Below are 24977 nucleotides of genomic sequence, written 5' to 3' on the forward strand. Positions count from 1 at the left end.
TTGGAAGTCAGCAAAAACTGCCAGCTGTTTTAATCACAGGGGAGGCAGTACAACAAGAGGACCGGAAGTCTGCGGGGTGAGGAGATGGAGCCTCGGAGGTGGAAGAGGGTGGGCTGGAACGGCTCAGGGATCCCACCGTTAAGTCGAGCACGGACCCAACAAGCCCTCGCCCAACGGCGATCCCATGGCGGCCACCCCAGCCCAAAACTGACCGCCAGAAAACAAAGGAGAGGTTTCCCACAGCACAACAGCACCCCCTTCGCTTCCGTTCAGCCAGCCGCACCATATATACCACGGGGGGGGCATTAAGGGAAGGATATCCTCGGACTTTGAGGACGGGCAAGAAAGCACTTAAGGTGATAAATATGATGGAGGAGGAGGGAGGAAACGAAGGTACACAGAGACAAAGACGCACAAAGAGTCTGTTCAAAATCCAGGAGGCAGAAATGGGTCGTCGATGATACTGACGCCGCGGAGGCCCCTTCCGAAGCGCCCGTCTACGGGGGTCGTCCGTCCTCCAAAAACAATTCCCGGCTCCTTGGCTGTTTGCAGCGGTAGAGTCCCCTTACCGGTGGGTCCGGTGGGGTGGGGGGCAAAGGGACGGGGAGGGTCTCTTGCGGTCGCCGGAGCCCCACGGACAGCGGAAGGAGGGAAGTGGCGTTGCTCAGAGCTTGAAGATTTCGTCCTCTTGGTCGCGGAGGGTGTCAGCACGGGCGATTTTGGTGAGGGGCACGGGGCCCAGGACAGCGCGGGAAGAAGCCTCGTTCTGGTAGGAGGAGGGAGAGGAGGCGGCCGTGGAGTGGGAAGATCCTGGCTCGCTCCCAGAAACCCTGAAGTGTGGGAAAGGGAAATATGAGAGAGAGAGAGAGAGAGAGAGAGAGAGAGAGAGGGGAGAGAGAGAGAGAGAGAGGTGTGTGTTCTGCTACAGCTGCTGTTGACAAGGATTTGCAGTTGTGCCCCTTGTGGATGCGGGTGGCGCTCTGGGTTAAACCACAGAGCCCAAGACTTGCCGATCAGAAAGTCGGCGGTTCGAATCCCCGCGACGGGGTGAGCTCCCATTGCTCGGTCCCCGCTCCTGCCAACCTAGCAGTTCAAAAGCACGTCCAAGTGCAAGTAGATAAATAGGTACCGCTCTGGCGGGAAGGTAAACGGCGTTTCCGTGCGCTGTTCTGGTTCGCCAGAAGCGGCTTATTCCTGCTGGCCACATGACCCAGAAGCTGTACACCGGCTCCCTCGGCCAATAAAGCGAGATGAGCGCCGCAACCCCAGAGTCGTCCGCAACTGGACCTAATAGTCAGGGGTCCCTTTACCTTTACCTACCCTTGTGGATCAGACCCACCTAGCCCAAAGTGGGTTGACCACAGGCCTCTGGGAAAACCGCTGGGGAAATTTTGATTTACGGTAGAGATTGTTCAGAGACTCTACATATGGTAGCAGTCTATCTCCAAGCACCGGGGCAACCAACTCAGAGAAACCGTTGCTTTCTTGCCTCGCTTGCAGACTTCCTAGAAGTCTTCAGCTGACCAGAGGGGCTGGACCAGGCAGACCAGCCCATAGCCTGATTCGAAAGGAGTCTTCTCCCCTCCAGTGGGGAGGCCCCTAAAGTGGAAACAGGGACCCCGTCCTCTTCCCCAATCTTGTTGGCATCAAGGGAGCCTCCACGCTATGGAGCAGTCTACCTCTGAATGCCCACATCCAGGGGACTTGGAGCTGGAATTGGCCATTCCCTGCTTGCCCTTGGCATCTGGTCTCAGGGGAGCGGTACACTGCCCCTGGAGACTGGATTTCTATTCAGCCAACCCAGTTAACAGCTGCTAAAGATAAAGGGATCCCTGACCATTAGGTCCAGTTGTGGCCGACTCTGGGGTTGCGGCGCTCATCTCGCTTTATTGGCCGAGGGAGCCGGCGTACAGATTCCGGGTCATGTGGCCAGCATGACTAAGCCGCTTCTGGCGAAGCAGAGCAGCGCACGGAAATGCCGTTTACCTTCCCGCCAGAGTGGTACCTATTTATCTACTTGCACTTTGACGTGCTTTTGAACTGCTAGGTTGGCAGGAGCAGGGACTGAGCAACGGGAACTCACCCCGTCGTGGGGATTCGAACCGCCGACCTTCTGATCGGCAAGTCCTAGGCTCTGTGGTTTAACCCACAGAGCCACCCGCGTCCCTAACAGTTGCTAGTAGACTTATAAATTCCCAGGAGTGAAGTGCCTCGGTGGGCTCCAAATCTGGGTCAGGAGCAGGGCTGGCTCCAGCTTCACTCAAGGACAATTCTGGCCCTTGCAATGCCAGCATGTGGCCCCCAAGAGACTACTCTGGAGAAAACGAAGGCTTGGTGGCGGGCAAAATGCTCCATTAATTTTATTTCAAGGATGCCCATAAATTCTGTGTTTGCCCAAGCTGAGGACCAGAGTTGGATGAGACCTCAAAGTTTCCCACGCCACCCACACCCGTTAGGCAGGATCACAATGTTCCGCAACAAACACACAAACGCACAATTCCTCCTCTGATCACCCGGCAACGGATCCGACGATACAGAGGAATGTTGTGGAAAAGAAAGCGCAGTGCACTGGGATTGTTTTTAAAGCAAAAGGCGCTCTCAGGTCGCTCGCGCTAGCTAGCCAAGCTGCGTAGAACTGGGTGCCGGTGTTTGGGGAAAATGACTAGAATCTCTGCCAGTCTCCCGGTCCAAGGGGGCCCCGTTTCAAAACTCCACATGCTCTCAAGTCTTTATCTTGCACGCTTTTGCAGAAATCCGTTAGGTCGGGAAGGCAATGAGAATATCAGCGTCAACAAATTCGAGGATGGAGCAGCTCTGTAGCAACTACGCCCTCTGGTGGCCACAGAAGCTCAACAGCAGGCAATGCCTCCCAGGCTAAGACCTCTTTCTCTCCCGGAGGACTTGGAACAAGATTTTAATAATAATAATAATAATAATAATAATAATAATAATAATAACTGCTTCATTGGGAGCTGGTTCTCACCAGACTGAGAGCCAATACCTCTTTTTGGCTCTGGAGAAAGGAGGAATCTAAGCATGCCAGAGTGCTACTTCATAGCTTATGCCAAATTAAGGATTTAGGCCCCCCAGTTAGAAAAAAACCACAGATAAGGTTTCCAGCTTTGCAGTACATATTGCAGCCCAGACTCGAGTCCCTTGGGACAGGAGAAGCTCCGAAATGAAAATTAAAATGCATGTTATTATAATTAGATTGTTTTAGTCAATTTTTGTATCGTGGGTGGTATAGCCAACTAAGTTCCACTTACAACTTTTAAAAACGGGCCTTTGGAATATCTTTCCCAGATCCTTCCTTCTCTGCCCCCCCCCCCCAGATTGCGCTGTGTTGTGCTGCAAGCAAGATGCAACAGGAGTCTGAGAATGGAGCGTTGTATTTAGGTCGCTCGGGGCAAGTGAGTCAAGCTGCATTGTGGGGAAAGGGCAGTCTGAGTGCCAGGTGGGTGGGGAAAACATATCGACCCCCGTTCAGGAGACCCCTTTATTGTTGTAAACCACTCTGGGATCATATGGTTCAAGTGCAGCCAAATAATAATAATAATAGCCTTCCTCATAAAGCCTGTCCTTAATTTTTCCCATCTGTGAAATGGGTACAATTGCCTAGGAGGAAAATAGGGAAATGGCCCAGCACTCTGTCTGCCCTTTTCCCACAACGCAGCTTAACTCACTTGCTCCGAGCAACCTAAATGCAATGCTCCTGTTGCATCGTGCTTGAAGAGCAACACAGCCCAATCTGGGGGGGGGGGCAGGGGGAAGCAGAGGAGGAAGGACCCTTGGGACCCACGGAAAAGGGAAAAAGCAGGGTCACTCACGAGCTCCCCCCTTCCCGCAGCTTCTTTGTGGCGGCCTGCTTGGATCGGCGGATCTCAGAGTCCAGCTTGAACAGGAAGTCCGCGGCGGAGAGGTCGTGCTTGGGGGCAGAGGCTCCTGACGCCCCGTTCTTCCGCGGATGCTTCTGCTTCTTGGGGGCCTCAGGCTGAAAGGCCCCCGTCTCCCCTTCTTCCACCTTCTCCTCCTCATCTTCCTCGAGATCTAACCCATTGGACAACAGCGCCTTGGGTTCTACTGGTACAGGGATGTAGAGAGTCTTTTTGAGGAAGATGGAGTCGCTGGTGTACAGCCGGTTTGCTCTCTTGATTTGCTCTGTCTGGAATGGAAAGGGGAGAGCTGCTAAATACAAGGCTCTTTAACAAAGCAAGCTGCTAGACCTCATGGATGTGGAAACATGTAAAACAGCAGAAATTGAGTGGGAGAGCTCACCTTGGCATAATTTGGGCAGAGCAAGAGCCTTGTCTTTTTGCTGGAGCACCTGAGTATAGCCTTGTTAAAATTTTGCAGTGCCAAGTGCTTGATCAAGCTGGGATACGCCACAACGTTCCGGAGCCCCGTTCACATCCTGAAGCGAACGCAACCCGGGTCTGTGCATCTGCGCATGCGCGGATCACGATTCGCCGCTTCCACGCAGGCGTGTGACATCATTTTGAGCGTCTGCGCATGTGCGGGCAGCGAAACCTGGAAGTAACGTATTCCATTACTTCCGGGTCGCTGTGGAGCGTAACCTGAAAACGCTCAACCTGAAGCATCTTTAACCCGAGGTATGACTGTACTCCCACAAAGACTACCTTAAAGGGAAAGGGACCCCTGACCATTAGGTCCAGTCGTGGCTGACTCTGGGATTGCGGCGCTCGTCTCGCTTTATTGGCCGAGGGAGCTGGCGTAAAGCTTCCAGGTCATGTGGCCAGCATGACTAAGCTGCTTCTGGCGAACCAGAGCAGCACACGGAAACGCCGTTTACCTTCCCGCCGGAGCGGTACCTATTTATCTACTTGCACTTTGACGTGCTTTTGAACTGCTAGACTGGCAGGAGCAGGGACTGAGCAACGGGAGCTCACACCATCACGGGGATTCGAACCGCCGACCTTCCGATCAACAAGCCCTAGGCTCTATGGTTTAGACCACAGCGCCACCCGCGTCCCAAGAGGCTACCTTACACTGCATTTAAAACCAAAATCGCATATGGATAGAAACTGTTTCTCAGGCGGCTAGTCCTAGTCTTTATAACCCTGTACCTTCTTCCAGAAGGCAGAAGCTGAAAGAGATCATTTCCGGGGTGTGCACTATCCTGCGCTATCTCTGCAGCTTTCTTATGGCACCTAGAAGCATAGATTTGATCCAAGGTGGGACTTTACTCAGAGCAATGCCACTACTGGAATGGAGGGACACTTATCAAAGCCTCTCTCTGTGAATATAGATTAAAGGACTTGGTAAGAACTCTTCAGGGACGCGGGTGGTGCTGTGGGTTAAACCACAGAGCCTAGGACTTGCCAGTCGGCGGTTTGAATCCCCGCAACGGGGTGAGCTCCCATTGCTCGCTCCCTGCTCCTGCCAACCTAGCAGTTCGAAAGCACATCAAAGTGCAAGTAGATAAATAGGTACCTCTCCGGCAGGAAGGTAAACGGCGTTTCCATGCGCTGCTCTGGTTTGCTAGAAGCGGCTTAGTCCTGCTGGCCACATGACCCGGAAGCTGTACGCCAGCTCTTTCAGACAGTAAAGCGAGATGAGCGTCGCAACCCGAGTCAGTCACGACTGGACCTAATGGTCAGGGGTCCCTTTACCTTTAGGAACTCTTCTTGTTATCTGCTTACTGGCTACCCACTGTGGGAGGGATCAGATTTCCCGACGCCTGACAGCATCCTGTCCTCACGGTGGCCACCCAGATGCTCTGAGCATCACCTGAGTCCACCTGCAATCCCCAGCATACAGCTTCCAACTTATGCAGCAAGGCCACAGGTTCCTCACATCTGCTCTGTTAGACCATGTGCAACTTGCCTTTCCTGGCTCATCTGAAGGGCGAACAGAGGGGGTGAAGGGAGTGGTCAGTGACTTATTACAACAAGGAAGGATTCTAGCACACCTAAAGGAGGCAGCTAAAAGACCAGTGGGAGATTTTACTTTCTTGGGCTCCAAGATCACTGCAGATGGTGACAGCAGCCACAAAATTAAAAGATGCCTGCTTCTTGGGAGAAAAGCAATGACAAACCTAGACAGCATCTTAAAAAGCAGAGACAACACCTTGCCGACAAAGGCCTGTATAGTCAAAGCTATAGTTTTCCCAGTCGTGATGTATGGAAGTGAGAGCTGGACCATAAAGAAGGCTGATCACCAAAGAATTGATGCTTTTGAATTCTGGTGCTGGAGGAGACTCTTGAGAGTCCCATGGACTGCAAGAAGATCAAACCTATCCATTCTGAAGGAAATCAGCCCTGAGTGCTCACTGGAAGGACAGATCCTGAAGCTGAGGCTCCAAGACTTTGGCCACCTCATGAGAAGAGAAGACTCTCTGGAAAAGACCCGGATGTTGGGAGAGATGGAGGGCACAAGGAGAAGGGGACGGCAGAGGACGAGATAGTGGGACAGTGTTCTCGAAGCTACCAACATGAGTTTGACCAAACTGCGGGAGGCAGTGGAAGACAGGAGTGCCTGGTGTGCTCTGGTCCAGGGGGTCACGAAGAGGCGGACATGACTAAACGACTAAACAACAACAACAACAAAAGGCCCTTCCTGAATCTCAACAGTATTGGATATTTATCAGCCAGATTCCAATATCTCATTTTGGAGCAAGGAACTGGCATCTCAGCTCCAGGGGTTTCTGGAGGAGACGGTTCTCCTCTTCATTTTAGAGTCAGTCTTGAGGTAATCTATATATGTGTATATTTATTTATTTATTTTGCTGTTAAAATGATTTATCAGCTGGATTTGTCCAAGGACAGTTGTGCTTAACACAGGAGGTCTTATAGTTACTGCTGGTACATAAATAAGCAGGTAATGCATCAAGATACATGTCTCTTGTCCCACAGAAGTTGTATCAGAAAGAATATTTCCACCAGCTGTATGCTTCTTCCATCATTCAAAGTTCTGGGTAAATGCATGAAATGCACGTGGTGGAATTTTCCCTTCCAGCTATATTATACCAACAAGCATATATATGCACATTAAAAATGGGGCTGCTAAAAGCCAGTGGTGCTATGCAGCGATGTCCTATACATGCTTACTCAGAGTTGCTCATCTGTAAGTATAATGTGTACATATGTACATGTAATAGCTTAATATTTTATTCATTTCATAAAATTTATATACTGCTTGCCTGCCCCCCCCAAAAAACCCCTCAAAGTGGTTTGCAAAAAAAAGGGGGGGAAAGGAAATTGTTGCTAAGAAAAATTAGCAATAATAATTTAAGACATTCGAAAAGTTAAACTAGCAGTAGACTAAAAAGATTAAAAACACACGTCACCTTTCGAAGCATCTGGGTAGGCCAGTCTAAACAAAAATGGTTTTTTTGCAGGCACTGAAAAGAGCACTGCGAAGGCGCCTGCCCAATATCAAGTGGCAGGGAGTTCCAAAGACTGAGCTCTTACAAATGCAAAATAGGGCAGAGTCGGTGCATATGGAGTAAGGCGATTGCAGTTAAAATTCTGGTCCCAAACTGTTAAGGGCTTTACATATGAACGGTAACAGCAACACTGTAAACACCATTTCTGAGCGTACGTGTAAGGATCATGACCCCCTCTCCTTTCTAAGCAGACTCACCGTGACCCCATACTTGACCGCCAACCCCTGGAGGGTGTCCGCAGGCTCCAGCCGATGCTCCAGCCGCCTCTCTCGCGCCGGCGAGCTGACCGTCTTGACCAGGCTGCCGTAGGATCGGGTCCTGCTACCTTGCAACAGCCCCGCCCCGCCAGGAGACCCCTGTTTGGACGGAGAGGCCATTCCCCAGCTGCCAACCCTCCCCTTACCTGGACGGCCCCAGCTTGAGGCCAGGAAAGGCTGACCTCTCAAGGGCTGATCCTACTGCAGCCACCAACCCCTGCAGCAGCCAAATAGGCCCATTTCACAGGAGGCACCCTCAAGGCCCGTCCCCTGAGCGAGGCTGTGTCCACCCAGGACGCCTCTCCACGTCCTTCGCCCTTCCCCACCCCCAAAAAATAATCTCCCGTCCCCCTAAATATAACCTTTCAGTGCAGATGGGCTTTCACTTTCAGATACACCCCATTGCAGTCCAGCCTCCTCCTGTTCTCCCAGATACCAGATCCCCCAGTGGATCTCCTGCTCCCACGTCGGTCCGCTTTTCCTCTGAAAGATGACCCCCCCCTCCGCCCCCTCTTGCAAAGCAAAAGCCCCCTAACCTATCCAGCAATCCCCCATCAGGTTGCCCGGCAGCTGCGCTTTCTGTTGCAAGCAGTTGAAACAGAACCCAGCCTAGCCCTGGCCCCTCCCTCCCACCTGCTCTCGCAAAGACTTCTGGGAGTTGTAGTATTTGGAAGGGGCTGCTGAGTAATCTCCCACCCACCACATTTTCAATTATGCTGCACATTTAGACATGCACAAACACACAAAATGAGCCTTCTCCCAGCCTGGGGTGGCAGGGAGCCTGGGGAGAGCGAGAGACTACATTTCCCATCATGCTCTCTGCTTAGACGCAAGTCCCTCCCGCAGCATGACGGGGGTTGTAGTCTTCCAGGAGCAGAAAAACAAAGGCTGAGCTTTCAAAGGGGGCGGCAGCTTCTCCCCTGTTGCATTTTGGGGGATTTCGCCCACGGGCAGCTGGGAATTGCAGTCCAGCCAGTTAATGGTTGTTTTTTTCCAATAAAGATTCTCATAAGGACTTCTAATGGTCCTTATGCGAAAGAAAGGTTGCAAATTTGGGGGCTTTTAGTTTGGAGAAGCGGCGACACAAGCGAAGTGTATAAAATTATCCACATATGTAGTATGATGGCATTCATTTTAATATGTGTCTTTTTTTTTAGTTTACCATTGGCTTTAAATATATTTTGATTTTTTTTAATACTTGGTTTTATTAATTTTTTAAAAACTGATATTTTAATTGCTTTATTCTTTTCCTAAACCGCTTGGAAGTTTGTTTGTTTTACAATCAAGTGGGATATCAAGTGCTGTAAAGGTAAAGGTACCCGTGACCATTAAGTCCAGTTACGGCCGACTCTGGGGTTGCGGCGCTCATCTCGCTTTACTGGCCGAGGGAGCCGGCGTACAGCTTCCGGGTCATGTGGCCAGCATGACTAAGCCGCTTCTGGCGAACCAGAGCAGCGCACGGAAACGCCATTTACCTTCCCACCGGAGTGGTACCTATTTATCTACTTGCACTGGTGTGCTTTCAAACTGCTAGGTTGGCAGGAGCAGGGACCGAGCAATGGGAGCTCACCCCGTCATGGGGATTCGAACCAACAACCTTCTGATCGGCAACCCCAAGAGGCTCAGTGGTTTAGACCACAGCGCCACCCACGTCCCTTATCAGTGCTATGAAATAAGTCTAATTATACACGGCCTGCTTGTGGGGTCTTATGGAACCTCCAGGTCCAGAGGCAGTCTATCTGCATTACTAGGTTTTTAGGAGCATTTGGCCACCGTGAGAACAGCACACTGGACTAGAGCCCTCCCCTTGGCCTGATCTAGCAACCAGCCCCTCCTGGAGCGTTTATGTTGCACTTTCCTTACACGCTTACCTGAGAGTAAGCTTGGTTATATTCACTTAAAGTTGGGGGTTTTTTTAGCAGAGTAGCCCCTCTGAAGTAGACCAACATGGCTAATTTTAAGTTTTTTTCAATGGATTAGCTCTGAGGAAGACCCTAGTTAGATCCAACTCTTCATTACGCTACAAATATGGTCCAATCAATGAGCATACTTACAAAACAACAACAATACACCCCAGTAAAAAGACAATAAAGGTAAAGGTAAAGGTACCCCTGCCCGTACGGGCCAGTCGTGTCCGACTCTAGGGTTGTGCGCCCATCTCACTTAAGAGGCCGGGGGCCAGCGCTGTCCAGAGACACTTCCGGGTCACGTGGCCAGCGTGACGAAGCTGCTCTGGCGAGCCGGCACCAGCGCAGCACACGGAAACGCCGTTTACCTTCCCGCTATAAAGCGGTACCTATTTATCTACTTGCACTTAGGGGTGCTTTCAAACTGCTAGGTGGGCAGGAGCTGGGACCGAACGACGGGAGCTCACCCCGCCGCGGGGATTCGAACCGCCGACCATGCAATCGGCAAGCCCTAGGCACTGAGGTTTTACCCACAGCGCCACCCACGTCCCTTTAAAAAAAAAAAAAGACAATAATAAATATCAAAAAAGGACAAAAAACCCCACCTTCAAATAATTTCTTTATAGAGAAACAGCATAATGTAATTTGCAGTTCTGATTTAAAACACACTTTAAAAGACAGGGTGGATTTAAATATATATTTATAATATATTAATTAAATATATTATATTAAATATATATGTTATCATCTAATATCATTGATAGATGGTTGATACATGTCTTTACTAGGCTTTCTTCCTTCCTTCCTTTCTTTTTTTCAGATTCTACCTCGCCCCTTCTCTGATAACATTTACATTTGCCATGGCCAAACTGACCCTCCAGCTGTTTTTCGAACTACAACTCCCATCATCCCTAGCTAACAGGACCAGTGGTCAGGGATGATGGGAATTGTAGTCCCAAAAACAGCTGGAGTGCCAAGTTTGGCCATGCCTTGTTTAGGGAGCTGAAAGCCGTGCAGCATGCTGAGAAATCGAGTTTTGCGCGTGCTCCATTTTCGTTGGCCGCGCAAGCCTGCTTGGGAAATGTAGTCCCTGAAGCTTGATTGGCTGGGAAGGGAAGTGATGAAAGAGACCGGCATCCAGGTGCATGCTGGGGGTTGTAGTTCTGGAGGCCAAAACAGGAAGTGCTGGAGGAGTCCTCCCGCTCCTTGCTCTGTCTTCGGAGCCTGAAGGAGGGAAGGGGGCGCAGCATGTCTTTCAAGAGGGAGGGAGACGACCCCAGCCAGCTCAATGTGCTCAAGGTGAGTGGAGGGGAAGATCGGGGGGAGGGAGTTCAAAAGGCATTCAAGGGATCTTGTTGTTGTTGTTTAGTTGTGTCCGCCTCTTCGTGACCCCCTGGACCAGAGCACGCCAGGCACTCCTGTCTTCCGCTGCCTCCCGCAGTTTAGTCAAACTCATGCTGGTAGCTTCGAGAACACTGTCCCACCATCTCGTCCTCTGTCGTCCCCTTCTCCTTCTCCATCTTTCCCAACATCAGGGTCTTTTCCAGGGAGTCTTCTCTTCTCATGAGGTGGCCAAAGTCTTGGAGCCTCAGCTTCAGGATCTGTCCTTCCAGTGAGCACTCAGGGCTGATTTCCTTAAGAATGGAGAGGTTTGATCTTCTTGCAGTCCATGGGACTCTCAAGAGTCTCCTCCAGCACCAGAATTCAAAAGCATCCATTCTTCGCCGATCAGCCTTCTTTATGGTCCAGCTCTCACTTCCATACATCACTATTGGAAAAACTGTAACTATACGGACCTTTGTCGGCAAGGTGATGTCTCTGCTTTCTAAGATGCTGTCTAGGTTTGTCATTGCTTTTCTCCCAAGAAGCAGGCATCTTTTAATTTTGTGACTGCTGTCACCATCTGCAGTGATCATGGAGCCCAAGAAAGTAAAATCTCTCACTGCCTCCATTTCTTCCCCTTCTATTTGCCAGGAGGTGATGGGACCAGTGGCCACGATCTTCGTTTTTTTGATGTTGAGCTTCAGACCATATTTTGCGCTCTCCTCTTTCACCCTCATTAAAAGGTTCTTTAATTCCTCCTCACTTTCTGCCATCAAGGTTGTGTCATCTGCATATCTGAGGTTGTTGATATTTCTTCCGGCGATCTTAATTCCGGCTAGGGATTCATCCAGCCATGTCTTTTGCATGATGAATCCCCACCCCCCAAAAAAATCTGCACAACCTCCCAGTTCGTTGTCGTCATCGTTGCTAGGCTTTTTAGTCTCTTGTTTATTTATTATTATTAATTTGTTGCATTTCTGTTCCACTTCCTTCTCCAAGGAGTTCAAGGTGGCTTGGGCATGGTTTTCCCCTTCCTTGTTTAATCTAAGGTTACCAGATTTTTTTTTCAATGAATCCAGGGACGCTTTTCAACTTGAATGGATTTTGTATGGGGACTGATTTGTAAATCCGGGGACTGTCCCCGGGAAACGGGGACATCTGGTAAGCTTAGTTGAATCCCTGCAAAGGAGGTTAGGCTGAGAGGCAGGGATTCGTCCAAAGTCACACAATGGGTTTCATGTGGCTGAGCAGATATTCGAACCCTGGTCTCTCCCGGGTCCCAGTTCGACATTCTAACCGCCACACAACCAATTGGCTCAGACTCAGAGGTCTCTGAATGATTTGCTGTTGTTGTTGTTTAGTCGTTTAGTCGTGTCCGCCTCTTCGTGACCCCCTGGACCAGAGCGCGCCAGGCATTTCTGTCTTCCACTGCCTCCCGCAGTTTGGTCAAACTCATGCCGGTAGCTTAGAGAACACTGTCCAACCATCTCGTCCTCTGTCATCCCCTTCTCCTTGTGCCCTCCATCTTTCCCAACGTCAGGGTCTTTTCCAGAGAGTCTTCTCTTCTCATGAGGTGGCCAAAGTCTTGGAGCCTCAGCTTCAGGATCTGTCCTTCCAGTGAGCACTCAGGGCTGATTTCCTTCAGAATGGAGAGGTTTGATCTTCTTGCAGTCCATGGGACTCTCTAGAGTCTCCTCCAGCACCAGAATTCAAAAGCATCAATTCTTCTGTGATCAGCCTTCTTTATGGCCCAGCTCTCACTTCCATACATCCCTACTGGGAAAACCATAGCTTTGACTATACAGACCTTTCTTGGCAAGGTGATATCTCTGTTTTTTAAGATGCTGTCTAGGTTTGTCATTGCTTTTCTCCCAAGAAGCAGGCGTCTTTTAATTTCGTGGCTGCTGTCATCATCTGCAGTGATCATGGAGCCCAAGAAAGTAAAATCTCACTGCCTCCATTTCTTCCTGAATGATTTAGAAAACGTAAATATCATACCAGGCCTAGAGAGCAAGCTGAGCCGCTCTGCATGTTCTCCCTGCCCCAGGAGAAAGCAGCTGCGCTCTGTACATGCTCCCAGTCACTGTGGACTCTGCACAGGATCCCAGTCCTAGCACTGTGCAAACGGTCCCTGTTCCAGAATTTCTGCCCAAGGCCCCCATCTCCAATTCTCTTCTCCCTTTTTCAAGACCCTGTGGGCTCACACCCCAATTCCTCTCTCCTACTGTGACTTTGCCTGTAGCTAAACCCAGGTGAAATATTTCTCCTCCTTTATTCATTTCCAGAAAAGAAGAGTTGCTGACCTCTTGGCCAATTATATCCCTGAGGATGAAGCTTTGCTGCTGAGAGATGGCAGGTCAGAGCTAAATACCCTGGATACACCATTGTTATCTTCATTGATTGATAACACATGGTGCAGGTTTGATGCGCAGCTAACAGTGGGCAGTTAGAACAAACTGGGCACTCTGCACATGCTCCCCAATCCCAGATCGCTGATGTAGCAGGGCAGCAAAAAGAAAGATACCACAGTTTAGCTCTCACCAAACTGGCTCTTTTACAGCATGTGGTTCATAAGTCAATTTTAGTTAGAATACATGGAGTAGAGGAAGAGGGTAATGTGATTTATAGTTTTCATTTTTATTAACACCCCATTTTGCAGCCAAGACGGAGGCCCTAAGCTCTTTTAAATTAAGCAGAGTTGTTTGAGAAGAAGAGGAGGAGTTTGGATTTGATATCCCGCTTTATCACTACCCTAAGGAGTCTCAGGGACGCGGGTGGCACTGTGGGTTAAACCACAGAGCCTAGGACTTGCTGATCAGAAGGTCGGCGGTTCGAATCCCCGCAACGGGGTGAGCTCCCGTGGCTCAGTCCCTGCTCCTGCCAACCTAGCAGTTCGAAAGCACAAAGTGCAAGTAGATAAATAGGTACCGCTCCGGCGGGAAGGTAAATGGCGTTTCCGTGCGCTGCTCTGGTTCGCCAGAAGCGGCTTAGTCATGCTGGCCACATGACCCGGAAGCTGGATGCTGGCTGCCTCGGCCAGTAAAGCGAGATGTGTGCCACAACCCCAGAGTTGGCCACGACTGGACCTAATGGTCAGGGGTTCCTTTACCTTTACCTTTAAGGAGTCTCAAAGCGGCTGACAATCTCCTTTCCCTTCCTTCCCCACAACAAACACTCTGTGAGGCTGAGAGACTTCAGAGAAGTGTGACTCGCCCAAGGTCACCCAGCAGCTGCATGTGGAGGAGCAGGGAATCGAACCCGGTTCACCAGATTACGAGTCCACTGCTCTTAATCACTATACCACACTGACACACTGTGTGTGTGTGCGCGCGCTTCAAAGAAAGATTTTTTAAAATCATGTGGATAATCAGAGTATTATAGAAAATGGGGTCTTTTAAAAAACGGGTAATGAATTCTTGGGAAAAGAATTATTGGAAAAAGAATATACTCAAGATCACAACTGTTCTAGCATGTTTGTCATGATTTATTTACAGAGCAGTGTCGTAACAAGCCTGCTTAGAACTCAGTCCCACAGACTGAATGGGGCTAAGCCTGCCCCACTGAATGCAATGGAGTAAGTTCTAATTCAATTCTCTTTGTTCGTTCCTTCGCCCCAGCAGATATGCCTGCACTGTCTGCTTCCACCGTCCAGTTTTTGACACTCTCGACATGCTCACGGTCCACCGTTCTGGAAAGAAGCACCTCATCAGTAAGTCTGCGGAAGCTTTTCTTGAGCCCTCAATGCCCCATACTCCCTCATCCAACCTTCTGAGCAGATAATACCCAAGGTTCATACCACGTTGCTAAGAGCACCGTTGTGGTGGGGGAGCTAGGCCATCTCCCTGCTCTCATTGCTCCATTGGTTTTCAGGCACTGCTCAGTTTGCTGCTCGGGGTAGTAAAAGAAGGGATCTGTGTGCGAGGAAAGGTGTGCTACCCGGTACCAAAATTGGAGAGGTCAAAGGGTGGCTGAAAATTAACATCGCCAGCCATGTGGCTGCCTGTCTTGGGTTTGTTTTTAATCATTGCTGCAGTTATTCTGAGGCACTTTTAATTTGCAGTGATTTCGTTCATCCTCGCAATGGTCAAGTAAGGATGTCTGGTCCCATTTTACAGATCAGGAAGACTGAGGTGTAGATAGAGATTTTGCTTTAACCAAGGCAGCCCAGAGATTTGAACCAAGACCCTGCCATGTTCTTCTGTCCTCTGTCTCTCACTTTGTAAAAGGTTTGCAGAAGTTCTATGGGAAGAAGCGTTCACTCGAGAGCGAGGTCCAGAAACGCCGCCACCAGGCGTACCTCCGAGCGGAAGAAACTGGTGCCCAGGTAAGTCTGCATGCTCCTTGCCGCTTCTTAGTTGCTAAGAATTGCAAACTAGAATGGCAGCCTCTGTGTCGGCTGAGTTTTCTTCCACTGTAATCCTGGGCTCATGAGTCCCACAGACTTCAGCAAGACTTTCGGAAAGCAACCTTAGCATGGAAGATCTGCCACTAAGCTATAGTTTGCCCTTTAAAATAAATACGATTCCAGTCCTCGTGGTTCTGAAGAAAGGGTCGATATAAATTGGAACAGAGGAGGCTGCTTTATACAGAGTCAGATCCCTCTAGTCTTGGTTACACTGATTGGCAGCCGCTCTCGAAAGAAGGTGCTCTACCAGTGGGCTGCGTTTTCATGTACAAAATGTGTTTGTGTGTGTGGTTTTTAGTGTTGATGATTTTATTGCTAGATTGCTTTGAGACATTTCATGAGAAAATACTCATTCATGAAAATAAATGAATTGATAAACCCTCTTTCTTTAGGTGAGTCCAGGCCCTGCACCTTTGCTTGTGGAGACCAGGAAGATCGCCCACAACGCTTTGCTGAAAAACGTCCCTTATAGCAGCTGCTGCCGGCGCAACAGGTAACGTGCTTTGCTCTCAAACCGTGGCCCCATGAACCTTAATGCGGATGGAGTCCACATTCCCCGTTGGCTGGGGAGTGGCACCCGGTGGCCTTAGATCTCCTTCTGAGGATCTTCCCCAGGTTCCCGGTGCCTTTTCAGTGGTGGCTCCCTGTCTGTGGAATCCTCTCCCCAGCGAAGTCCACCTGGCACCTTCACTGACATTTTTTTTTGTACCAGGTAAAGGTTTACCATTTCCCCCAAGCCTTTTGATAGTCTAAGATGTTGTTACTGTGTTACTAAATAAATAAAAAAATATTTCTATTTATTATTTACTAGTGTGCAGCTGACGCTTCCTATTGCTGTTACATAGGCTATTTCTTTCTGTACAATGCATTTAAATTTATGTATTTAAAGTTGCTTTGAAACCTTTAGATAACGTCTAATTAATATTTATGGCATCTATACCCTTTTTCTGAAAGGAGCTCAAGGTGGTATATGTGGTTCCACGCCCCGCCCCCAATTTAAACCCCATAACAATCCTAGGTTAGGCTGAGAAGGTAGTGGCTAGCCCAGGGTCACCCAGGGATCTTCATGGCCAGGTGGGGGATTTGAACCCCAGACCAACATGCACCAGTGTTTCTCAGACTTGGGTCCCCAGCTGTTGTTGCACTACAACCCCCATCATCCCTGACCACTGGTCCTGCTTAGTAGGGATGATGGGAGTTGTAGTCCAACAATAGCTGAGAACCTAAGTTTGAGAAACAGTGCTTTAACCACTACACTACATTGAATCTCAATAATAATAACAAGTATATCTGAAGAAGTATATCCAAAGGTCCAGTATATCTAAAGGAGCGTCTCCACCTCCATCGTTTTACCTGGACGCTGAGGTCCTGCGCTGAGGGCCTTCTGGTGGTTCCCTCACTTCGAGAAGCCAAGTTACAGGGAACCAGGCAGAGGGCCTTCTTGGTGGTGGCACCCGCCCTGTGGAACGCCCTCCCACCAGATGTCAAAGATAACAACTACTACCAGACATTTAGAAGACATCTGAAGGCAGCCGTGTTTAGGGAAGCTTTTAATGTTTGGTGCATTACTGTATTTTAATATTTGGTTGGAAGCCGCCCAGAGTGGCTGGGGAAGCCCAGCCAGATGGGCGGGGTATAAATAATAAATTATTATTATTAGCAACAATAATATAAGGAAGATGACTTTCTACAAGGCCTCAACATGACTGATTTATTTGGCACAGGGTGGCAGGAAGTGACATTGCCCCCAGTACCTCAAGGACAGATGCAAGCTCCAGAGAGTCTGAAGAAAATGAGCCGTCAAAACCCAAGAACTCCGTTCATGCAGAAGAACATAGACTGCCTTTGCCAGAAGCCACTTCTGCTGTGGATTTGCCTGGGTGCGCGACTTCCATGTCAGGTAGAAAATTGCTTTGGAGCAGTTTGGTTGTGGTGTTTCCTCATTGGTTTCAGGCTGTACCTCAGTCATAGAGCACTGTTTTGCATGCAAAAGCCCCCAGGTTCAATCCCCACTGCCAGCATAGAATCATAGAATTGTAGAGTTGGAAAGGACCCCCAAGTCATCTATTCCAACTCCTTGCAACACAGGTATCACAGCTAAAGAACCACTGACAGGTGGGCCACCCCACCTCTGTTTAATAACCTCCAAAGAAGGAGAGTCCACAACTTTCTAAGGGAGTTGGTTCCATGGTTGAACAGCTCTTGCCATCAGAAATTTTTCCTAAGGTTTCGTTGGAATGTCCGTTCTTGTCTGGAGCAGCAGAAAACAAGCTCGTTTCATCTTCCATGTAACAGCCCTTCATGTACTTGAAGACGGCTGTCATGTCACCTTTCAGGCTTTTTTCTGCAGATTAAACTGCAGGTTCAACTGTCCTCATAATAATAATAATTTATTATTTATACCCCGCCCATCTGGCTGAGTTTCCCCAGCCACTCTGGGCAGCTTCCAATTGAGTGTTAAAAACAATACAGTATTAAATATTAAAAACTTCCCTGAACAGGGCTGCCTTCAGATGTCTTTTAAAGATAAGATAGCTGCTTATTTCCTTCACATCTGAAGGGAGGGCGTTCCACAGGGTGGTTCCCTGTAACCTCACTTCTCGCAATGAGGGAACTGCCAGAAGACCCTTGGAGCTGGACCTCAGTGTCCGCGCTGGATGATGTGGGTGGAGACGCTCCTTCAGCTCTACTGGACCGAGGCCGTTTAGGGCTTTAATGGTCAGCACCAACACTTTGAATTGTGGTCGGAAACATACTGGGAGCCAATGCAGATCTCTCAGGACCAATGTTGTGTGGTCCCAGCGGCCACTCCCATAAGACTTGGTCTCCAGATTCTTTACCATCTTGGTCGCCCTCATCTGCACACATCACACTGTTGACTCGTGTTAAGCTTGTGGTTTGCTAAAACCCCTAGATCTGTTTCACATGTGCTGCTGGCAAGCCAGGAGTGCCTTTCAACTTTCAACTTCCTCTTCTGGTCTACACTCCCAAATCAATCCAGAAGGAGGAGACGGACCTGCAGGTGTGGATACAGTTGCCTCATCTGCAGTTGTTATTGTGAAGTGGGCAGGATTTTACGGACGCCAACCCCATCCCACGTTGCCAGTGAGCAAGGAGATGCAACTCCTAAATATCAATCTCTCTTGACTCCAGAATCGGTGAAAAGATCTGCAGCTCTGAGAAAGGAGCGTAGCCGCAAAAGGAAAGCGCCTCACGGTGCACCACCTCATTCTGACACTGGTGATGTTACCCCGGAGAAGCGCCGGGCTTTGGAACACTATCTGAGGCTGAAAAGGTAGGTTAGAGGTTGCCCAGAAGATGTGTTAACTAAGTGGTGGGATCACAGGTACTAGATTTGCAGGCTAGGAGCCGAAATGCATCAGGGGAGCAAAGTTGCGTCTGCACTGTTTTCTTTGTTTCAAGACCTGGTTTTGCAGGGGAGGGTGATCAGGTTTTACTATAAAATTCGATTTAAATGCATCCCTTCCAGTGTAGACACAGGCAAAGCACTATTAAGGCTTTTAAGGGCTACTGTACTCTTAATTAAAAGCTTTTAAGGGCTATTGTGCTCTTAATCAAAAGCTTTCTGTTGGCAAGCTCAGCCTTCTTTATTGCTTTTTATAATATTATGTCTATATACAGTGGTACCTTGGGTTAAGTACTTAATTCGTTCCGGAGGTCCGTTCTTAACCTGAAACTGTTCTTAACCTGAAGCACCACTTTAGCTAATGGGGCCTCCCACGCCGCTGGAGCACGATTTCTGTTCTCATCCTGGAGCAAAGTTCTTAACCCGAGGTACTATTTCTGGGTTAGCGGAGTCTGTAACCTGAAGCGTATGTAACCTGAACCGTATGTAACCCGAGGTACCACTGTACCAGGAAAAAGGAGAAACTGAGTAATGTAAAGCACCACCACTGCCTGCAGCAAACAGAAGCTGGCATCTCCGGATAGGGCTGGGAGAAACTACCTGAAACCCTCAAGAGCCACTGTTTGTCAGCATAGACAACACAGAGCTAGCTGGTCTAACTCTGTATTAGGCAGCTTCTTTGTGTGTTCTGAACAGGAAACATTTAATTAATGTTGCGCAGCTGTCTTGCACTTAAACGTTACAGAAGTATCTCAGCCATGGTGTACGGCAGTGCAATTTAATATTGTGCTCTGCAAGTGTGCTTAGATCCATTATTCCAGAAAAATGAGCATTCCCTTCTCAGATGTGTTTGTTTATTTCCTTCCTTTCTCTGGCAGTTCTGGTTGGGTCCAAGATGGTTCTGGCAAGTGGGTAAAAGACGAGAATGTGGAATTTGACTCTGACGAAGAGGAACCTCCTGCACTGACTCCATCTTGACAACATTGTTGCTTACTTTCTGAGAGGGGGACCCTTGGGAATGTTCTGCTGGTTGGACATTCAGGGACCACTCATTCAAGAGCAAAATTTATTTTTTACCATGTACTGCGTATAGGATGGTTTATTTTTTTTAAAAAAGGGGGGGATATGAACGCAGATTACATTGTCTGGTTACTTCCTTTGTTGGTTACAGTCTCTGGTTTTGTTTCACTGCATAGAGACTGCCTTTCACAACAACCCTGCTAGGTAGGCTGGATTGCAGGAGAAAGTGTGTGTGTGTGCAACTTCTGTGGTTGAATGGAAATTTGAACCCGGGTCTCCCTGGTCGTAGTCCAACAACCAGACTGCACCAGACATGAAAAGCAACATTTCATTTGCCCCAAGCACTAATCTCTAGGCAGCACTGTCGCTCAGCCTCTACTTCATTGTTGGAGGAGCTTTTCCTGCTCAAGGGCCACATTTCCTCATGAGGAACCTTCTGAGGGCCACATGCTGGTAATGGGCAGTGTCCCAGTCCAAAGTGACCACTTTGTACAGCTGTCCAGGTAAGCAAAAGGCACAATCACCCCTGGAAGACACATTCCAACCAGGTAAAAGTGCTCAAGGGAGGGCTGGGGAGATTCCTGAGGATCGGGTCGAGAGGCCCAGAGGGCTGCCTTTGGCACCTAGCCCTGAGATTCCCCAACACTATACTGAACCCTGCAAAAAGGAATTTGTTGGCAGCACAGCTTCTGGCTGGCCATTGGCCGAGCTGCCCTGATCTCACAGAGGCACACCAGGGAGGGCAGGCAGACCTCTTGACTACCACTTGGCTCACATGACATTGCAAAGGGGCCAGAGCAAAGCATTGGACAGGGAGCTCTTCAGAAAGGAGGCTTAAATGTGTGATCCAGAGAAGGCCAACGGAAAACGTCTGGGTCCACTAATACAAGCAATGTCCACAGAGCCAGGACCTTCAAAGACGCAGGGATGCTTTGAAATCCACATACAGTTAAATCAAGTCAAAGGCAACTATGAGGTTGCAGCAGCGCTCATCTCGCTTTCAGGCCGAGGGAGCCGGCGTTTGTCCACAGACAGCTTTCTGGGTCATGTGGCCATCATGACTAAACCACTTCTGGTGCACGGAGGACCGTGACAAATGCCAGAGCGCATGGAAACACCGTTTACCTTCCCGCCGCAGTGGTACCTATTTGTCTACTTGCATTGGCGTGCTTTCGAACTGCTAAGTTGGCTGGAACAGAGCAACGGGAGCTCACCCTGTTGCGGGGATTCGAACCGCCAGCCTTCTGATTGGCAAGCCCACGAGGCTCGGTGGTTTAGACCACAGTACCACCCGCGTCCCATAATAAATAATTTTTAAATAAGCCCTGCGCGGATGGTTGGTGTCTAATTGTGGGCCTTTATAAGTGGGTATAAAGCCAAAGAGAAAGGGCCCCATTCCTTCCACTGTCTCTGAGCAAGAGTGGGTCTCGGAGGCAAAAGCATAAAGTTGGCAATCGTTCCCACTGCAAGTGCCTTCATGTCAGCCTAGCATTGACTCCACTGCCCCGTCCTCTGCTGCTGGTCATAGCTGTCAACCTTCCCTTTTTTTGCGGGAAATTCCCTTATTCCAACGCTGCTTCCCGCTGCTATCCCAGATTGTTAGATATCCCATAGACTGTCCCCAGGACAGGTGAGGCTGCTGAGCCCTTGTTTTCGAGGCTGCTGATCCCTTATTTTCAAATCTGAAAGTTGACAGCTATGCCGCTGGCTGGCACAGCCAACCAAGCAACGCATTGTGATACATTGCGGGTTGCAGAGGCCAACCCATGGTTTTCGCACACACCCCTTTTGCCGTCGGCTCTGATGCCACCGCCGCTTCTTGACGTGGGTCGTTTCCATTGCCCGCTTGCGTCAACTTCGGGGCTGGTGACTTTTACCCACCTAACCTAACTCTTCCCAACCCCCCCAAGCCTAACAGCTGTCCGTGTCAACCACAGAGGACAAGCCGCGAGAAGCCGACTGCATTGACAGGCAGGACACATGTGACACCTCCGGCCTGGGGAGGGGAAGGGAAGCCCCTAATTTAAGACCGAGACGCCTTCTCCTCCTGCTCCTCCTCCTCCTCCTTGCGGGGCCTGGGCCAAGATTTCGTGCAACCTGATCCCTTGGGTGTCCATTTCGTCTGCTGATCCCAGCGGGGGGTATAAATACATTGGGAGGGTGGGGGGATTCTTCTCTTTCCCCCTCCCCACAATCTTGCTCCGCAGGACCACCTGCTTGGAATAACTCTCTATAAAGTGGCAGGGCTCCTTGCAAGATTCCTGACGGGACACCCTTCCTTGACGCCGCTTGCGCTTCCTATTATATAAAGCGCCGGGCGGCTTTTTAAATCTACTTTTCTACTGCTGGAGCTGTGGGAGTAAAAATGCAAACTTAGTACATATGATGATTAGCTGCCCCGTGATAAGATCATTTTGGTGTGGGGTGAGGATACTTCTAGCAAGAGTAATAAAAAGAAATTGTTATTTAGGGGAATTGAATTCTAAATTATATTCTGGAAATGTGGGAGATTACAAGGGGTCCAAAAAAATGGATGTACCATGCCATATTGGAAGCAAAAAAAACTTGTTTTGATGAATTGGAAGAGCCGCAAAAAGATTGCATTGAGCACATGGATTGATAATATGGACAGACTAGCTACATACAAACGAATTGCATGTCGACGCAAATTAAGAATGGATAAATATGAAGAAATCTGGAAGGAATATTTAAGCGATAAGGCGGATAGTGGTGGGAAGTAGGGGGAGGAGAGGTGGGGGGAAATTGTTAAAAAGGTGTAGTCATAGTTATATCAGCATTCAAATTTGAATTGTCAAATTGTGTTAGTAATGTTATGGTTTTTGTTGTATGTGTCTTGTGCGGTTGTTGTTTGTATTGAAAAAATGGTTTAAAAAAAAATTACTTTTCTTCATCAGGCACCAAGCAGAGTTCACGGAAAGCCAGATCCTGACTTCAAATAAAGGATGTTGGAAATGCACTTGTTTTATTCGACGGCTGCTAGCTCTTTCTTTACCCTCCTCCTGAGGAATTCAAGATGGAGAAGTCAGCCCTTCTTGTTCTTCCCATTTTATCCTCACGACAACCCTGTGGGGAAGTTAGGCCAAGAGGGAAAGAGAGTAGCTGTCCCGAGGTCACTCAGGGAGCTTCATGGCTGACTGTATAGCGTCAGAGTTAGGCCATCTCCATTGAACTCTAACCACTATACCACACTGGCTCTCATGGGGCAGCGCCTCAGCAATGGAAATCCTACCCTTGCCCCCTACATAGCCAGCCCTGAGAGCGCTTCCACCATTTCAGGCTGTTTCTTCAGTCCCGAGGACTAGAAACTTGGTTAGTGTTGTGGCTTTGAAGTGAAAGCTGTTCTTCTAAGTGCGCTGGATTCTCCAGATACCAAACCAGGGATTTTGGAACACACGCCTTTCATTCAACACGCTCGTCTGATTTTTGCCTTTCTGTTAAATATCAATTTGTTGGTTCCCACTGAAGGTGTTTCCCGTTTTTGTGCCTGGAAAAAGGGTAGCAAAATCTCATGCCATACTTTCATCTAGGAAGAGCCGAGTTCAAATCCCACAGACTCAGCCATGAAACTCTCACAGGGATCCTGCCCAGCCTCTTTCTCACAGCTCAGCCTACCTCATGGGGTTAGCTTTGAGAAAGATGATCTCTGTGAACACCATCCACCACTTTGTAATAAAATAGCTTCCCCTCAAGTCATATCTCAAGTTCCTCACAGAACTCTAGCCCAATGGTTGCCATTAATTTGATTTGAACTGATTTTATAATGAATTGATTTTAGAATGCTGTATTATTTTATTGTTGTTAGCCACTCTGAGCCCAGCTTCAGCTGGGGAGGGCGGGACATAAATAAAATATTATTATTATTATTATTATTATTATTATTATTATTATATCTCCCTCCTTCAGCAAGCTGAGGTGAGACAGGGCAGCTTAATTCAATTCAATAATACTGGTCCAGAGCCACCAGAATGTTCCAGAAGGGTCTCCCTCATCTGTCCTGGTTTCTATACTATTTCCCTCACAGCCCTTGTTTCCTCATTTTTCATTCCCATCTTTGCCTTGCCCATCTGAGGTAAATCATGCTGCAGGAGGGCAGTTATATTACTTTTCTCCTGCGACTTTTTATGACAGAACTTGGTTAGCCCTAGTGGCGCTAAGGGAATTGGAAACACCAGTTTCCACCTAAGATGGCGGCCGTCATCAAGGCAGTCTGTGAGGACGTTGGACTGTAGGTCTTGTTGCCTGGCAGACCTCTGTCACGCCAAACAAGTGCAGGGAAACAAATTTGTTTACGATGCCCTCAGGCACTCTGAAATGGCTTCCTGACTAATATCTCATTGGGCCCATAAAAACCGTCATCCTTTTGGCCTGCGGTTGCCTTTGCCAATTTAGGAGTGTTTGTTGACTCCCGAGGCCCAACTGGGTGCCCTCAGTTTCCATATTTTCACGCGCACACCTGGCACCGCTGAGGAAAAAATTGAATTTGATCCTGTTGGCGCTGGGGCTCGTTTGGTGTTCTGTTTCCGCTATAGTTCAGTTTTTAAAAAGGGGGGAAAGGAAACCTCTTTCTTCTTTGTCCAGCCTCTTAAAATGCCAAAATGACATTTTGGAGACTCTGTGATCCTGGTTTCTCCACTCCATGTGGCATCTGATGGCAGATATTAGCTGACGGGAGTGTGAGGCCATTGTTGGCCGACTTTTGTGCGTGCGGCTTTGGCAGATCTCCAGGCCTGCCTCTTTTTATGCTCTTTCCTTGCTAAATTTACCTCAAACTTATCTCAAATTTCCCTTTCGTAGTAGAAGAGCAGGCGAAAGGACCTAGATTTAATTAGACACCTTCAAACTTGGTGTGTCAGGAGATGAATCTCCCCACCTGCCCATCTTTTCCAGAACAATTCTGGGACATATTTTCCAGAACATTCCAACCCAGAATGAATGAAATTGATTTCCACCTGGCCTGTGCGCTAGTGTAAACCCCAAATGCCACGCTCATTATCAGAAAATTTACTGTTTCTGATGCTGTGCTTACGGGCACATGTGCAGAACCCATATAGGAAAATGAAGGCTGGGTCTGGTGCCAGTCACCATTGCCAGAAGCACCAAAATAATAATAATAATTTTATTATTTATACCCCACCCATCTGGGCTTCCCAAAAGGTGATGGGAGGCTTTGGGGAAGAGGCGACACCTCAGGTGTGGGGCTGCCCATTACAGAAAGGGGCAAACATTTCCAAATGCAAGCTGACAACCCAAGAAATTTGAGATATTATACGTA

General features: G+C 48.8%; 2 protein-coding genes across 2 annotated transcripts; one reads left to right on the forward strand and one right to left on the reverse strand.

The window, feature by feature from the left end:
* On the reverse strand, window positions 1-8426 carry LYSMD1 (LysM domain containing 1). Its single transcript, XM_080984868.1, has 3 exons — window positions 7603-8426; window positions 3828-4162; window positions 1-830 (listed from the first exon to the last, which is right to left on the reverse strand). The coding sequence occupies exons 1-3, from the start codon at window positions 7780-7782 to the stop codon at window positions 665-667; spliced, it is 681 nt and encodes a 226-aa protein (XP_080840994.1). The 5' UTR covers window positions 7783-8426; the 3' UTR covers window positions 1-664.
* Window positions 8427-10679: 2253 nt separating this feature from the next.
* Window positions 10680-19750, forward strand: SCNM1 (sodium channel modifier 1). The gene is made up of 8 exons (XM_080984849.1): window positions 10680-10868; window positions 13178-13248; window positions 14513-14601; window positions 15119-15216; window positions 15690-15790; window positions 17022-17197; window positions 18451-18592; window positions 19543-19750. Exons 1-8 carry the CDS (start codon window positions 10818-10820, stop codon window positions 19640-19642), a joined length of 828 nt encoding a protein of 275 aa, XP_080840975.1. The 5' UTR covers window positions 10680-10817; the 3' UTR covers window positions 19643-19750.
* Window positions 19751-24977: the final 5227 nt, after the last annotated feature.

This window comes from Podarcis pityusensis (genome assembly GCF_964106645.2).
Source record: "Podarcis pityusensis genome assembly, chromosome: 16".
Lineage (NCBI taxonomy): Eukaryota > Metazoa > Chordata > Lepidosauria > Squamata > Lacertidae > Podarcis > Podarcis pityusensis.

Bases quoted from the DNA above. Each gene is read 5' to 3' on its own strand.
- LYSMD1 (XM_080984868.1), bottom strand. From the start codon at position 7,782: ATGGCCTCTCCGTCCAAACAGGGGTCTCCTGGCGGGGCGGGGCTGTTG. The intron at 4,163-7,602 runs GTGAGTCTGCTT...TTTCCATTCCAG, and splicing joins CGGTCAAGTATGGGGTCACG to ACAGAGCAAATCAAGAGAGC. The intron at 831-3,827 runs GTGAGTGACCCT...CCCACACTTCAG, and splicing joins CTGCGGGAAGGGGGGAGCTC to GGTTTCTGGGAGCGAGCCAG.
- SCNM1 (XM_080984849.1), top strand. From the start codon at position 10,818: ATGTCTTTCAAGAGGGAGGGAGACGACCCCAGCCAGCTCAATGTGCTC. The intron at 10,869-13,177 runs GTGAGTGGAGGG...ATTCATTTCCAG, and splicing joins GCCAGCTCAATGTGCTCAAG to AAAAGAAGAGTTGCTGACCT. The intron at 14,602-15,118 runs GTAAGTCTGCGG...ACTTTGTAAAAG, and splicing joins TGGAAAGAAGCACCTCATCA to GTTTGCAGAAGTTCTATGGG.